Source organism: Elephantulus edwardii, unplaced genomic scaffold (genome assembly GCF_000299155.1).
Source record: "Elephantulus edwardii isolate Elephantulus edwardi_28Jun2011 unplaced genomic scaffold, EleEdw1.0 scaffold00256, whole genome shotgun sequence".
Lineage (NCBI taxonomy): Eukaryota > Metazoa > Chordata > Mammalia > Macroscelidea > Macroscelididae > Elephantulus > Elephantulus edwardii.
Genome location: NW_006400006.1, coordinates 1,316,487 through 1,330,551, shown reverse-complemented (window position 1 = coordinate 1,330,551; position 14,065 = coordinate 1,316,487). Strand labels below are relative to the sequence as shown.

Genomic DNA, 14,065 nt, shown 5'->3' with positions numbered 1-14,065 from the left:
AATTGTGGTAATGGGTACCCATGGTGGACAGTGTTGGTTGGAGCTTCCCGACTAAATCAAGCCTGGAAGCAGGAGCGGCATCCACTTCCAAAATGGCTTGCCTCTGGAAACTCTATGTACGAACAGTGCTCAGGCTGTTCGTTCATAGGGTCGCTATGAGTCGTCTACTACTCGACGGCATTAAACAACAACAACAACAACACATATAAAATATATATATAGTGTGTGTGTGTGTGTGTGTGTGTATATATGTATATATATTATCTAGCTAAGAACTGAAAAAGTATAGGGTCTTTGAGGTAATATAATGACTTTCTTTTTGAGAGCCCATCTCTTAGCTAGGAAAAGTAGGTTATGATTTCTGATTACTTTTCTATTCTTTTTGGTTAGGACTGTTGGAGTCATGTAAATGCAAAGAAAAGTGTGTTCCCCAAGCTGTCCTCTGTGGTTCGTGAAGGTGGTCGAGGCCTGGCTACTGTGATATATCCTTATCTTCTGCCATTTATCAGCAAACTACCACAGTCTATTACAGATCCAAAGTTAGATTTCTTCAAACATTTCCTAACCTCTCTGGTTGCAGGGTAAGGAAGTTAAACTATTGATTTTGAAATCAAAAGGGCTCTTTTTTTCTAGTATTTTTTTCCTAAATTGTTTTGCTATCCACTAAATGCTTTAACATTTTCATAGAATTTAAATTTTAATTCTTTTTCTTTGGGTCAAAACTTCAGTGATAGTAACTAGAAGAAAAATATTGTCAGACTTGTAAATACAGATAGGCAACATTTCAAATGAATTTTTAACTTTTTTATTTTGATACATAGAAATGTGCAAATACAGATGAGTGAAGTTTTGACTTCCATATAGTTGTTTAACTATATATACTATTAAAATTTACACAAAAAGCTATTTAGCTGCTTTTTATTGAACTCAAAATATGACTAATTTTGTAACTAATTTATTTTTAATACGTTATTTAATTGGTTAAACTCTGCCTTTCAAATTTTCAGCTTGATAGATAGGAAATATCTGTTTTACTTGGCCATTTTTGAAAATGACTCTTTCAACAATTCAGATTTGTATTCCAGTTGGAGTAAGTTTGCTGTTAATTTGAGTTGAAAATTTTTTATGAAACCGTATGTTTTTCTTTGGTGTATTGAGTTCATGAACGTATTTTGATAGTTTGAGTTGGGGTTTTTTACATTAAAGAGCAAACAATTTTTATATATTTCTTAGGTTATCAACAGAAAGAATCAAAACCAGCTTTTCCGAATGCTCAGCTGTAGTAGCTGCTTTTTTTGAGTGCTTACGTTTTATAATGCAGCAAAACCTAGGCGAAGAAGAGATGGAAAAGATGCTTGTTGATGATCAGGTATTTATCATGTATAGAAATCACTCATGCCTTTGTACATTGACTGTGGAGAATCAAACTATTTTGTCTTATTGCCATTTTCATAGTATGATTTTAGAGCCAGATAACCTAAAACTCTACACAATCATTTGCTCACATAATATAGAGTCTGGTACAGTTAGGCATTAGATGTGAAAGCCTTGGTTAATTTGAAGAGATACAATCCACAACAGAATTTAGAAGATGCTGTTTAAGAATAATTTAAAATTCTAAGTTGTGTAATAAATAAACATTATAAAGTACTTGTCTGATTATTGTCTTGTGAATAATTGAGTTTGACTTTTAGAACCAGCGACAGTAGTAGTTTCTGGAATGTGGTTCATTATGGTAGGAATTGAATGAGATTACTACCTCCTATCTAAGGTCTCAAATGGTTAGTTTTTCTTATAGTTGTAATTTAAGCCTGTGAATTGAATTCAGTCTGTGAATTCTCGGGTCTTAGATGTTGTTCTTTTTAGCTTAAATCATATCTGAGATTATCCCTGCTTAATGAAAAGGGAACTTCTGGAATTTCCATTCAAGGCAGAAACACTTTGGAAGAAAACACTGATGGTCTAGTTCCAGAAAACCAACTGTGTTAAAGAGTTTAAGGCCCCGGAGCACTCTGTACTCTGATGCTAAGGGAGCTGTACGTCAGAGTCCGTGTGACAGAAGTGTAAGACAAAAAAGCACAAGCGAAAGGTATAGAGACAATTGGATATTTATAATGACCAAGAGTCTTCGGTCAGTTATGTCATAAAAGATGTTGGTGACATTCATTTAAGCCATTAAGCTCTTGTATGTTAGGAAAATGATCATACTATTTTTAGCATTCTAGGGGAAAATTAATGCTTTTATTGTTAAATAGTTAATAAGTTTTAATATTGTTTAAATTGTATTTTTCTTAAAAAGTATTTTTAATCTTTCTTCTTTTTCAGTTGATCCCTTTTATTGATGCAGCTCTCAAAGAGCCAAAATTTCAAAATGGGCAACTATTTAACCACTTAGCAGAAACTTTAAGTTCCTGGGAAGCCAAGGCAGATACAGAAAGAGACAATAAAACAGCTCGCAACTTGGAGAATGTGCTGTTAAATTTCTGGGAAAGACTGTCAGAGATATGTGTTGAGAAAATTAATGAGCCAGAAGCTGACGATAAGTCCGTTTTAGGTGTATCTAGCCTATTACAGGTCCTTCAGAAACCAAAGAGTGCATTGAAATCAAATAAAAAAAAAGTTGGTAAGGTTAGATTTGCTGATGAGGTACCTGAAAATACTAAAGAGCATGAAAAAGGTGTGTCTTCAGAAGGAGAGAACAGCGAAGGCTCTGAAGCAGTAACTGAACCTCTTCCTCGTGCCCCTACAGATCTTGTGTCTCCTTTGAGGAAAAAACCTTTGGAAGACTTAGTCTGTAAACTAGCAAAGATGAGTATTAATTATGTCAATGAACAAACATCAGAGCAACATCTCAAGTTTCTTTCTGCTCTACTTAGCACATTTTCTTCAAGCCAGGTATTTAAAGTGCTCCTAGGTGATGAAAAGCAAGGTATTGGCAAAGACAAATCTCCTGAAATAGCTAAACTTGCCCAAAAAAATCCTGCAGTACAGTTTTTATACCGGAAGCTAACCAGTTGGCTAAATGAAGATCAAAAGAAGAATTCTGGATTCCTGGTGGACATGTTATACAGTGCCCTCTGTTGTTGTGACAATAATATGGAAAGAAAAGATGTCTTGGATGATTTAACACAGGTATTACTGTTGTATATTAGTTTAAATGTGAATGATTTCCTCTAGCAGGACAAAAAATGTGTAGACTGCAATTTTCTTAGGGGTTGTTTTGGGAGTTTTTAAAAAATTTTAAAAAGACAAGCACTATAATCTTGTGGTTTGGCAGGTGTCTGAGATTGCCAAATTCATTCAGATGACAAAAGGTTGATACTAAAAAGTGAGCTTTTTCAGTCCATACTTTTTAAGTACCTAGCTAAAATTATTGATCATTTAGTCACTTCATTTATTTTATGAAAGTTATTTCTTTTAGAAGATTGTTTCTTACTCTGTTTTATCTTTCAGACAGAGCTGAAATGGGATTCTCTTCTTCAAATTATTGAAAAGGTATCTCGGAACTTTTGGTGGGTTTATAATTTTAGTTAGAGAAAAACGAAAACCACAGTCATATTTGCACACTCAAGTATCTCTATTTTAGAGAATGCTCTTTCTGTAATTTTTCCCCGTAATTGAAAGATGGTGGGTATTTGCCTTTCTGCGGTATCTAATTGGGATTATTGGGAAAGAAGAATCAGGCTGTAGAAAATCTAAAATTCTTTCCTAACAGTGAATTAAACATTTTATTTAAAACTATGACTACAGATTCCTACTTATTTTTTTGTCTGTAGAAGTTGGTTGAATGTTTCTGGCTTTGGCTACATAGTATCAGGAAATGAAATTTTCCTTATTCTGGGATACTGTGTAAATGAAAGTCTGTCTATCTTTGTGTGGTGACTGTGTGACAAAATCAAATTAGTGATAAAAATAATGAAAGGAAATAAGAGATCATGAACAATTTAGAAATTTTAAAATATAGCTTATATTTTTCCCCTAATGAAAATGTAAATTATATAATTAAAATGAACACATTTCAACTATAAAAGTGATGTCTACCTTTGCAAAAGGTCTTTTTTTAAAAGGTCTTTAATAATATTTAAAAATGCTTTTATATTACATGAAGTAATTTTTAATGTTGATGTTTTGTTTGTAAATGAATACAGAATATTAATTGAAATTTTTTCAATAAGAAATAGAAATCACACTACATTAGTTTATGGAAAGTCCTTTCTGTCTATAAGCAGATCTATCAGAAGGCTCCTGGGTAAGCCTCAATTAGAGGAAGAAAAGTTAATTTTATAAAGTAGGCTGATGTATCCATTTCCAATTTAGTATGTATAGAACTCCATGTGTGTTCTTATACGTCTAGGAGTGACTAGTGGTTTTAGTTCCCACTCTTTTAAAAGATACTTTATTCAGAAGTTAAACCTCATGTTTAGTTTTTTATTACTCTCTGTTGTGCATAGGGTCGCTATGAGTTGCAAACGACTCGACAGCACATAACAACAACAACAACAACAACAACCAGATTTCTATAAAATAGGTTGAGTTTGTTTTGCTAAACTAATTTAGGGAAGCCTATATTGAAGTCCTCTAAATTATTAAGCAGTTTTTCTGGTATTTATGCAGTTGAATAGTCTAAGAACAGTCTTAAAAGTCAGCATTTTTAAAACCAGGAAAGATGATTTTAGAGTTTTTCTATTATTTTTAATTTTAATATTAGTTAAGCTATTGATACCTCAAGATCATAAGCATAGTTTAATGGTCAAGTTAAGGCCAAAATATAAGCTCCAGTTAACTACTTATTATTTAAATTTTTTTTAAAAGTATTTTAGTTACTACCAAATCTGCACTGGGATTTCTTTTTTTTTCAGATTGCTTTGAGATGAACCAAGTTGCAAATTCCTTTCTTCTCATCCCTTAAAGCAAAAGAAGCTCTGGGAACATGGATCAGCATGCTTTTGGGGGTGGATTTACAGCTTACCCCCCCCACTTGCTTCTCTACCCCATTGAAAATAAACTAATTATAGTCAGATACCTGGCCCTAGTAAATTTTTTCAGGAAATAAGAATTCCCATTGTTCGTATTAGAACAATTTATCACCATTATAAAGAAATTGTTCCTTAATTTTTTTCAAAATTAAGAAATGAGGATTTACTATTTATAGATTATTAAAGTTCATCCATTCACTATTGTATTGAACATATTTGCAGTGTTGATAGCAAGTATCAAAGAAGCTTTAAGACAGTCACTGCTCTCAAGAATTTTACAGTCTCATTGGAAAGACACAGATGAAATACTTAAATAATGTAACCCAGTAAGTGTTTTAGAAAGGCAGAAGAAAACAGTGATCATTGTGGGTTAGAATCAGTGGGGACTCCTTGGTGCAGTTGAGATTTGTATTGATTCTTAAATTATGCGTAGTGTTTTGACAAAGAAGAGGGATTGGTGAAGATGGTCAAAAAAGCAGGCAGAAAGCATAAGGCTAATATGCCCTTGACTTCTCACTGAAAGTTTGATGATGTGAACCCAGGCTGCAGCTCTAAAAAGGAGAAAGATGTGGCTTTTTAGTTTTGTTAACATTATAGCCTAAAAAATTTTGGGGCAGTTGTATTCAATCACATAGAGTTGCCTTTGAATCAGAGTTTGAGTTGCCTGAAAAGTGAGGAACAACAGAAAAGTTTGAGGCAGATTTAGTGTAGTTCAGATCCAGTGGTGAAGAGAGATAATATGGCAATATTTTGGTCAAATTTACTTTTGTTTCTAATTTTGCTGTAATTTTTGTGGTTTTAGGCATGTTCTTGTGCAGATAAACATGCTTTAGTAACTCTCTGGCTGAAAGGAGATTTCCTTGGAGAGAAATTGGTAAACATGACAGTTCATCTGTGCAATATGAGCTTGGAATCCACGGTATCTTCAGAATCTTACTACTCAGAAAGATGGACCCTTCTAAGCTTGGTATTATCCCAGCATATTGAAAATGGTAGGCCCAGATGCGACTTTTGTTTTCTCATAGAGGGTGTTACTTTTCACTTTTTAAGACAGTATTCCACACTGCTCAGCTTGTGGTTTATTGATTGAGAATAACAAGATTTAATTGATGCAACTGTCTTCATTTTGTAAATAGACTAAACATTTATTAATCTTTGTAGCATGACTTGGAAAGTATTTAACATTTTTATAATCTACTAATGGGCTTTGAATTATTAAAGGTAATTTTTCTTAGTTTATAGAGTATTGCTCTTTGCTAAATTTAAAAGCAACTCCTCCCCTTTTCAGCAAACTGCTTCTTTACCTGGAAGCTCTTATGTGTCAGAGAACAAAAGGATTTATGGTTAAGATTTTCTTTTGTCTAATCTCTAAATGCTTTAAAATAGGGAAAAACAAGTGATTATTAACTCAGTGTATTAAAATACACTGTTAACCTGCTGAGTGAAATACATCAATTACGAAAGGACATACAAGATCCTACTCACTGGAGAGTAACCGATGTTCCAACTATGGTACTTACAGCAAGTGTATAGAGGTCAGAGTTTATTATAGTTATTCCTGGTGAGTGGGAGGAAAAGGTATAGGAAGACACAGTGCTTAGGAGATAGGAATGGCTATGAAGGTTGTTGGAAAAGTTTAGGAATGCTCAGTAGTGATGGCTAAACAAGATGATGAACATAGTTAATGCTACTAAACAATACAAGTGAAGATTGTTGAAATGGTAGATACTTTGTTTCCTATATTCCTATTTAAAAAAAATATAAAAATTATGCTTAAAAAAATTTCTTTTTGTCTGCACTTTTTTCTTTAGATTACTTGATTGGAGAAACATATGTTGAAAGAATTATTGTTAAGCTTCACGAGACTTTATCCAGAAAAACAAAGACATTGGTGGAAGCTGACAGTAATGACTCAGTAGTGTCTTATATCTGTGATGTGTTCTATAGTTATTTCAGCTCAGCAAAAGGATGTTTGTTAATGCCATCATCTGAGGATTTGTTGTTAACACTCTTTCAGTTATGTGCTCAAAGCAAAGAGAAAACACATTTGCCAGGTAATAATCTATTGCATTAAAATGGTGGTTTTTTGTTGGTTTTTTTGGGGGGTGGGAGGGTGGGGTGGGTTGGGGTAAGCTCCAGCTCTACTTCCGAAACGGCATGCCACCAAAAACTCTATGAACAATGTTAGCGTTTTGTTCATAGTGTTGCTATGAGTTGTCCACAGCTTGACGTCACTTAACAACAACAACAACAACAACAATCTCCAGCTCTGACTTTTCATACAGAGTTTAAAGCGCCCAAGTTTTAACAGTCAAGTCCTAATTTGTTTGGAAGTATATAGCATTTAAAATATAAAGCCTGTTTACTTTTAACTTTAGAAACAGTATTAAATATATATGTGTGTGTGTGTATATATATATAAAATATTAGATCTAAATTTTTTACTTGATATCAAAGATAGGGCCTTTATAGATTAGTTGGAATTGTAGGCCTTCCACTTAATAGTTCTGGAAAATTGTTTAATGTATCCCTTTTTAAAATTAAGGGATATTATCTTTTTATTTTTATAGTTGGAAACATTAATTTTTTTATGTATCTTATAATGAAGATTACTTTTTTGAGACTGTATTCTTATCCATATTATTTTAATTAAGATTTATTTATGATGCTCTGGTTTCTTTGCAGATCATATAAATCTTTCACCTTTTGCTGAAGATTATTTATGAAAAGTATACAAAAAGATAGTCTTGCTAGAGAATCTTCCTCCATCCCCTTGTTTAATGCTCACTTTTCTTTTTGGGAAAAATCTAATTTGTTTCAAAAGGATATCCTTTATAAAGGAGCTCAGAATATTAAAAAAAGACCCAAATGCCACTGTATTCTAAAACCTTATCATTTCTAAATTTAAAAGGTATGAGCTACCATGTATTGTTGTAGGTTTATGATGCAGATAGGTTATTTTGACAGTGGGTTATCAGTTTTGTGTTTTTTAAATGCTATTTTAAAAATCTTGTATCTGTAGTGAGTACTTTCACATATTTTATAGATAATAGATTTAATTAGAATTAACAGATTCTTGTTGACATCTTGATTTTAGATTTTCTTATCTGTAAACTGAAAAATACGTGGCTGGCTGGTGTAAATTTCTTGGTCCGTGAAATTGACAATACATATAAGCAGAGTACTTTCCTACATATGTCTAAAGTTTGGCTCAAGAACCAAGTTCAGTCTTCATCTCTGGATACCAAAAGGTAACCCTTTTTTATATTCAGTTGCAGTGCCTTCTATTTAGTCACTTTTCTTTCTTTTTTTTAAAAATTAATTTTAATGAACATTTACAGAGATTTTGGATTTTCATTCATTCATTGTTGCACCCTTCTCCCTGCCCAGCTCCCCTCAGTTCGCTCCTCTCTTTGAAAAGCAAAGGAAATTCACTTTTAAAAAATAAATAAAATTCTGAGATTCGTGTGAATACCTGTGAAAAATATGTAAGAAATATATAAGAATTCAAGGTTGATCGCTACAACCAAATTTTTCCTAAAAAATTTCATTTGAAGGATTATCCAAATTAGACTTCTAATTTGGGACCAGTGATGTGATGATCCTGTCACACCTTTTTATTGGCTACCTGTTCACAATGATTATGGTTAGTTGGCTATTGTTGGATCAGGTATCTACTGTTGGAGAGTTGAATTGCAGTTGTATTTCAGGGTGTGTGTGTGGGTTTTTTTAACATTCCAACTACATATAAAACAATATTTTTTTTGATCAAAATATTCGTTAGAGTAAGACATTTTAGCTTGAAGTGGGAGAACAGATTCTTTTCATTTTCACATAGAAGCAGCACTCAGTTTCTAATCATAAATAGTGAGTTGAATTTTCATTTTGACTATGGTTATGTCTTATGTGGAGAGTCACCTGTATTTATTCCTGTTTGTTTGCTCAAGAAGACTGTTAATCTGTCCCAAGGTAGGTCGTGTATATTTGTATGCTCAAATAAGTCATAATTTAAATAAGTTAGGGTTCTTTATTATTCTTTTCAGTCTTCAAGTCCTCTTGTCTACTGTGGATGATTTCCTGAATAAGCTCCTAGAGAGTAAAGATACTGATCTTCTGGGAGTTTATATTGGAAGTGTTATGCCAAACGACAGCGAATGGGAACATATGAGAGAGTCTCTTCCTATACAGGTATGTTTGGGATTTATGAGTACATGTTTCATTATGAAATTTGGATTTCATGCAAGACCACTTATTTTTTTTCTTTTTCCTATAGAAGGGGGAAAAGTATATGAAATGAGTGTTGTAGTTGCCTTTATGCCCCTGAGCACTTATATATTTAATATTTTGTCTTCAAAAGAAACTAGTGGACACTGGCAGGATTTATGGCACAAAGATGAACAGAACTGACTGCTGTTTTTTAGGAATTTTAAACAAGTATGTTGACAGTTCTCTCTTAGTAGAGACCAAACAGCTTGTTCTTTGGTTTTACTGGTATTTCAGTGATTGTGTTTTTTTTTCCCAGCCTGAGCAGCTTAGGTAGTAAATAACTGAGTGTCTCATGGATTCATATGCATGTTACTATTTTGTTTTCACAGTGGTTGTACAGGCCTCTTTTAGAAGGAAGATTGAGTTTGAATCATGAATGTTTCACTACTGATTTTAAGGAACATGATATAAAGACTATTCCTAGCCATTTGTGTACTTCTGCATTGTTGAGCAAAATGATCTTAGTGGCAATGAAGAAGGAAGTAGGCCTAGAAAATATGCTTGAGAAAATAAGTAAGTATATGTGAATATTCAGCTATAATGTGATATGAATATGATTTTGATCACATAGTTTAATCTTTAAATTGAACCTTAACTTTCTTACTGGTATTTGAGATCTTAGAGATATGTTTTATGTTAAATTGGAAGTTAGATGAAAACAGAAATCTTGCTGTAATCTTCTTAGCTGTAGAGCATAATTTGGCAGAAGATCAGTTAGTCAAATTAATGTCAATATATGTAGCACCTATGGGACAGCCCTTGAAACGATAGCAATTTGGTATTTCATCAAGAATTCTGAATTTTCAATTGTTTTTTACTTTTTCAACCACAAAATCTTTATATTCGTAGAGATGCAATTTTTTTCTTGGTAAATGGGAAGTTCAGATGTTGAAATCCTTAGATTATTTGTCTGTAAGTGGTTCAAGCTTTAGTTGGTTTGCTAAATGAATTATTTTAGAAATTCAGATCTACCCAGATTCCTCCAGTAAATATATCTAGAGGTCCACTTTTAAAAAACATTTGTTGTAAATCCCATAGAGCACAGTTTTGCTCTTGACACACATGAGGCTGCCATGATTTCCTCATTCCAGGAAATGGCTTTGAGTTGTAGTAGCAGTATGGCTTTTAAAGGATAAATTTAAAATTAGAGAAGCTGAATAAAAATCTTTGTCAGTCTGTAAAAAAGAGAGCCTGCAAGGGGATGACCACATTTGACTGTGGCCAACTCTGTAAGGGGGCATAGTTCCCATTCATAACATTTACAAAACGAAGTAAATTCCTATGAGGTCAGACAAGGCTCCCCCAACCCTCTTTACTTATATCTACTGGTTTTAATACCACCTGGGTATCCTTTCCAGGGTTCTCACTAATGGTCTGCTCTCCACTAGTCCCATATACAACTCATAGACCACATTCACAATAAAGAGATTCATTAGGGAAGTTAACATTACAGTCTTTCAGGTTGTAAACAGGTTTTAATTCTTTACACAGATAGTTTCTCAGGTGTGCCCACAGACTCCTTGACCTTCAACATCTTGGCTTAGGTCAGTGTTATCAAGCTGTCTCATTCCTGCCAGTGAGAACATCATTTCCCCATTCACCTGTTGACACAGTCTTTTTTAAAAAAACAAAACAACTCAACAAACCAAGCCTTAGCTCTTTTCCTTCCTTTTTTTTTTTTTAACTCTTGCTCTGAATAGTTATTGCATACAGTTCTTTGGAAGAGAAGAGAGCCGAAAATGGAAATACTACTTTCAGTCAGCCAGATCTACATGGGCGATGAGCTCATAGGGTGACTCTTGAAGCAGAGAAGTGGAAATTAACTCATTGACATATGTAATTTTTATTAATTGTACCACTGATTAGAAACTGACAATAATAATCTTTCTCTAATCCTCTATGTCATATTCTATTATAGTTTTTCTTATCTTAACTTGGTTAGAATTACTTGATGTATAAGGAGTAGGATTTAATTTTAAATCAGGTGTCAGGACTGATGACTATAAAACCTGTATGTAATTTGCTAAAGGGACCTTGTGATGGTTTATGAATTAAAAACCTTCTGTATTTAGTAAGGCTTTGCAAGAGACACCTGATATTTAAGTCTTTATCAACGTAGGTTTTAGTGTCCTATTTGGTAACTGTATATGACTTATGACTGAACATAGACTTTTCCCTGTGTTATGGTAGATGAGTTTTCGTCTCAGGTCTTGAATTCTTCAGTTGTTTATTTTATATGTGGCTTCTTAACTGTTGTGGCAAAAATAATAGGAAAATTCTTTCAGGATCTCTAGTAACTTAGGTCCCTGTCATTTTCTTTTCCAGTCAGGAAGAGGTCAAGTAAAATTTGGAGAGGGTGGTGTTTTGTCATCAGACAAATAGTCTTTGTTTTGTCTTCAAGCATTCAGCTCATGTGAAAATTAGATCATAGATGTTATGGGGTGAATGAGCATAACAATATGAGAAAATGCTGTGAAAAAAATGATGAAAGATAAGGCAGAAAAATGAAGATGATTGCAGAGTTTGTTCACACAGTGCACTTGTAATTTGATGCTGTCCATTATTTTAGTTGCAGAACTACTCTACTCACTGCAGTGGTGTGAAGAATTAGACAATCCACCTATTTTTCTAACTGAATTTTGTGAAATGCTTCAGAGAATGAATATTACATATGAAAACTTATGTGCACTTGGAAATACATCTGGTCTTTTGCAGCTGATATTCAACAGGTGAGACTCCCTCTGAATCTTCATTTTTCTTAAGTCTTTTTACTTGTTTATGGTTTTACTTTTGTAAGCTTTAAGCCACTCAGTTCTTTAATCTTACTGATCTTTACTCACAGAATAGGTCTTGGTTTCTTAGTCATAAGCACTTTACAGCTATTAAGTATTTGACTTACTTTTCAGAGCATGCGTTTAGATTGTATTTCTTAATAAACGCATATTTAAGAGACAGATGAAGATAAAAGAAATAGATATTTGTGGGAGTTGTTTTGTTTTCTATAACCCATCCTCCTCCTCCTCACCGATGGAATCTTTAATGTTGCTCTAAGAATGTCTTAATGTTATAAAACTTACTCTCTTGGATAAGGACGTAGGTATGAAAACATATTCTGAGGTTATAGCAGTTAGCTTTTGCTTTTATGATTGTTATGAGCTGTTATCAAGTCATCCCTCAACTTCAGTTGATCTCATGTAAAACAAGATTAAATTCTTACAACAGTTTTCTTTGAGTGGTATTCAGAAATAGGTCACTGGACTTTTCTTCTTAGTAGTTAGTGTCTTTCTTGAAGAAATTACTAGACTTAACTTCTTTTAATGACTTTATAATATTATCTAGTGTTTTATAGTGTGTCATATCAGAAGACTCAGGCTCAGGAATCTCCCTAATCCCATCCCCATGTACTTGACACTCTTGTCATTTTCCCAGTTGATATTAGTATTTTTATATTCTTCAGCTTCAGCCACCTTCAGCTATCTTATGGGATTTGTGTTTTGCCAGCTGTAGGTATTGGTTGTCTCTAAAATCATGGACTGTTTTAAGACTCGAGGGCTACTGAGTTATCTTGGAGTGAAAACTCCACACCAGTTGTGTAGGAATATAAAAAGTCTAAACTTCTAATCCTTTGAGCAGTGGTGTTTGCTTTGGTAGAGATTTCATAGGTAAGTTGATGTTCTCACTTGGTAATTAGTTCTACAAAAGGAACCTAGATACTTAAGGTTAAAAAATCTTTTATAAACAGGAGAAAAAAAATGCCATGTGTTTTTAAATTTTCAGATCCAGAGAAAGTGGCACCCTTTGGTCTCTTGTTATTGTTAAGTTGATATCCTCTCAACGCATTACATCTGAGGAGGTAAAAAAACAATATAGAAGAGCAGAGAACAGGTACTGTTACTTAAAATGTTTCACTTTGTAATTTAGTTGGCTTGATCACTTTGGTAGCCCATGATGAAAAAACAGTAGTAATCAAGAATACAAGGGTTAGAAAATGTGGAAGTAATGTGAAAGTTAAGGAGGGAAAAGTGAAGAATTTTGAGTTTAAACAATTTGTAAGGAAAAACTCTCCTTTAAATGCAAAAATAAAGGCCATACGAAGAGCTATGTAAAGAATAGAGCTATAAAAGTTCTCAAGGAAAGAAAAATGTATAATCTTGGCAAGAGGAAAATCTTTTTAGAATGGAAAAGAATCCATAAAGAAAAAGATAAATATTTGACTTTTAGAGATGTAAACTTCTTTATGACAAAAATATACTAAAAGGTGCAAGAAACCAAAAAATCCAAATAAAACATTTACAAATTAACAGGTATCTGAAGTGTATAAATAGCTTATATAAATTAGTAAAAACATCCAAAATGCCTGAAGAAAAATTGTATCCTAAAGTAGAGTCTACCTTAATACCATAGGTGGAGTAAAGCTTTTAGCTGATGGAAGACCCTCATTTGCTGATGTGGTGCGACTCAAAAATTAGGAGAAACAACTACTTAATGATTGACCCAGTGAAAATAGATCTAAACCTTTCCCTATCCTGGGCACTGTCATGATTTCCATTATCCTCATTCCAATGTTACAGACCCTGTTTCAGTCCGTTTTACTGAGGTTCTGCCTCCCTTTTGCTGCCACCTTCCTTTGTCTCCTTATGCCTTTAGGACAGTTGTTGTTGTTACATACCATCAAGTGTGAACTGATCCATAGCTGACTCTCCATTGGGTTTTCAGAGAAAGTTGCACAGGAGGAAAATTGTCCATCTTTCTCCTACAGAGCAACTGGTGGATTCAAATTGTATGCCTTCTGGATTGCATCGCAGCTTCTTAAAATTAGGAAT

At 33.4% G+C, this 14,065-nt stretch overlaps 1 protein-coding gene across 1 annotated transcript in view; it reads left to right on the top strand.

Annotated features, from left to right (window-relative positions):
• LTN1 (listerin E3 ubiquitin protein ligase 1) overlaps nt 1-14,065 on the top strand; it is a 65,949-nt gene that overhangs the window by 25,561 nt on the left and 26,323 nt on the right. Inside the window, exons 8-18 of the mRNA XM_006899405.1 lie at nt 391-581; nt 1,234-1,369; nt 2,326-3,132; nt 3,454-3,495; nt 5,779-5,968; nt 6,788-7,030; nt 8,074-8,227; nt 9,020-9,164; nt 9,572-9,755; nt 11,812-11,971; nt 13,020-13,127. Coding sequence (XP_006899467.1) covers nt 391-581; nt 1,234-1,369; nt 2,326-3,132; nt 3,454-3,495; nt 5,779-5,968; nt 6,788-7,030; nt 8,074-8,227; nt 9,020-9,164; nt 9,572-9,755; nt 11,812-11,971; nt 13,020-13,127 — 2,360 coding nt within the window. The remainder of the gene's footprint in view (nt 1-390; nt 582-1,233; nt 1,370-2,325; nt 3,133-3,453; nt 3,496-5,778; nt 5,969-6,787; nt 7,031-8,073; nt 8,228-9,019; nt 9,165-9,571; nt 9,756-11,811; nt 11,972-13,019; nt 13,128-14,065) is intronic.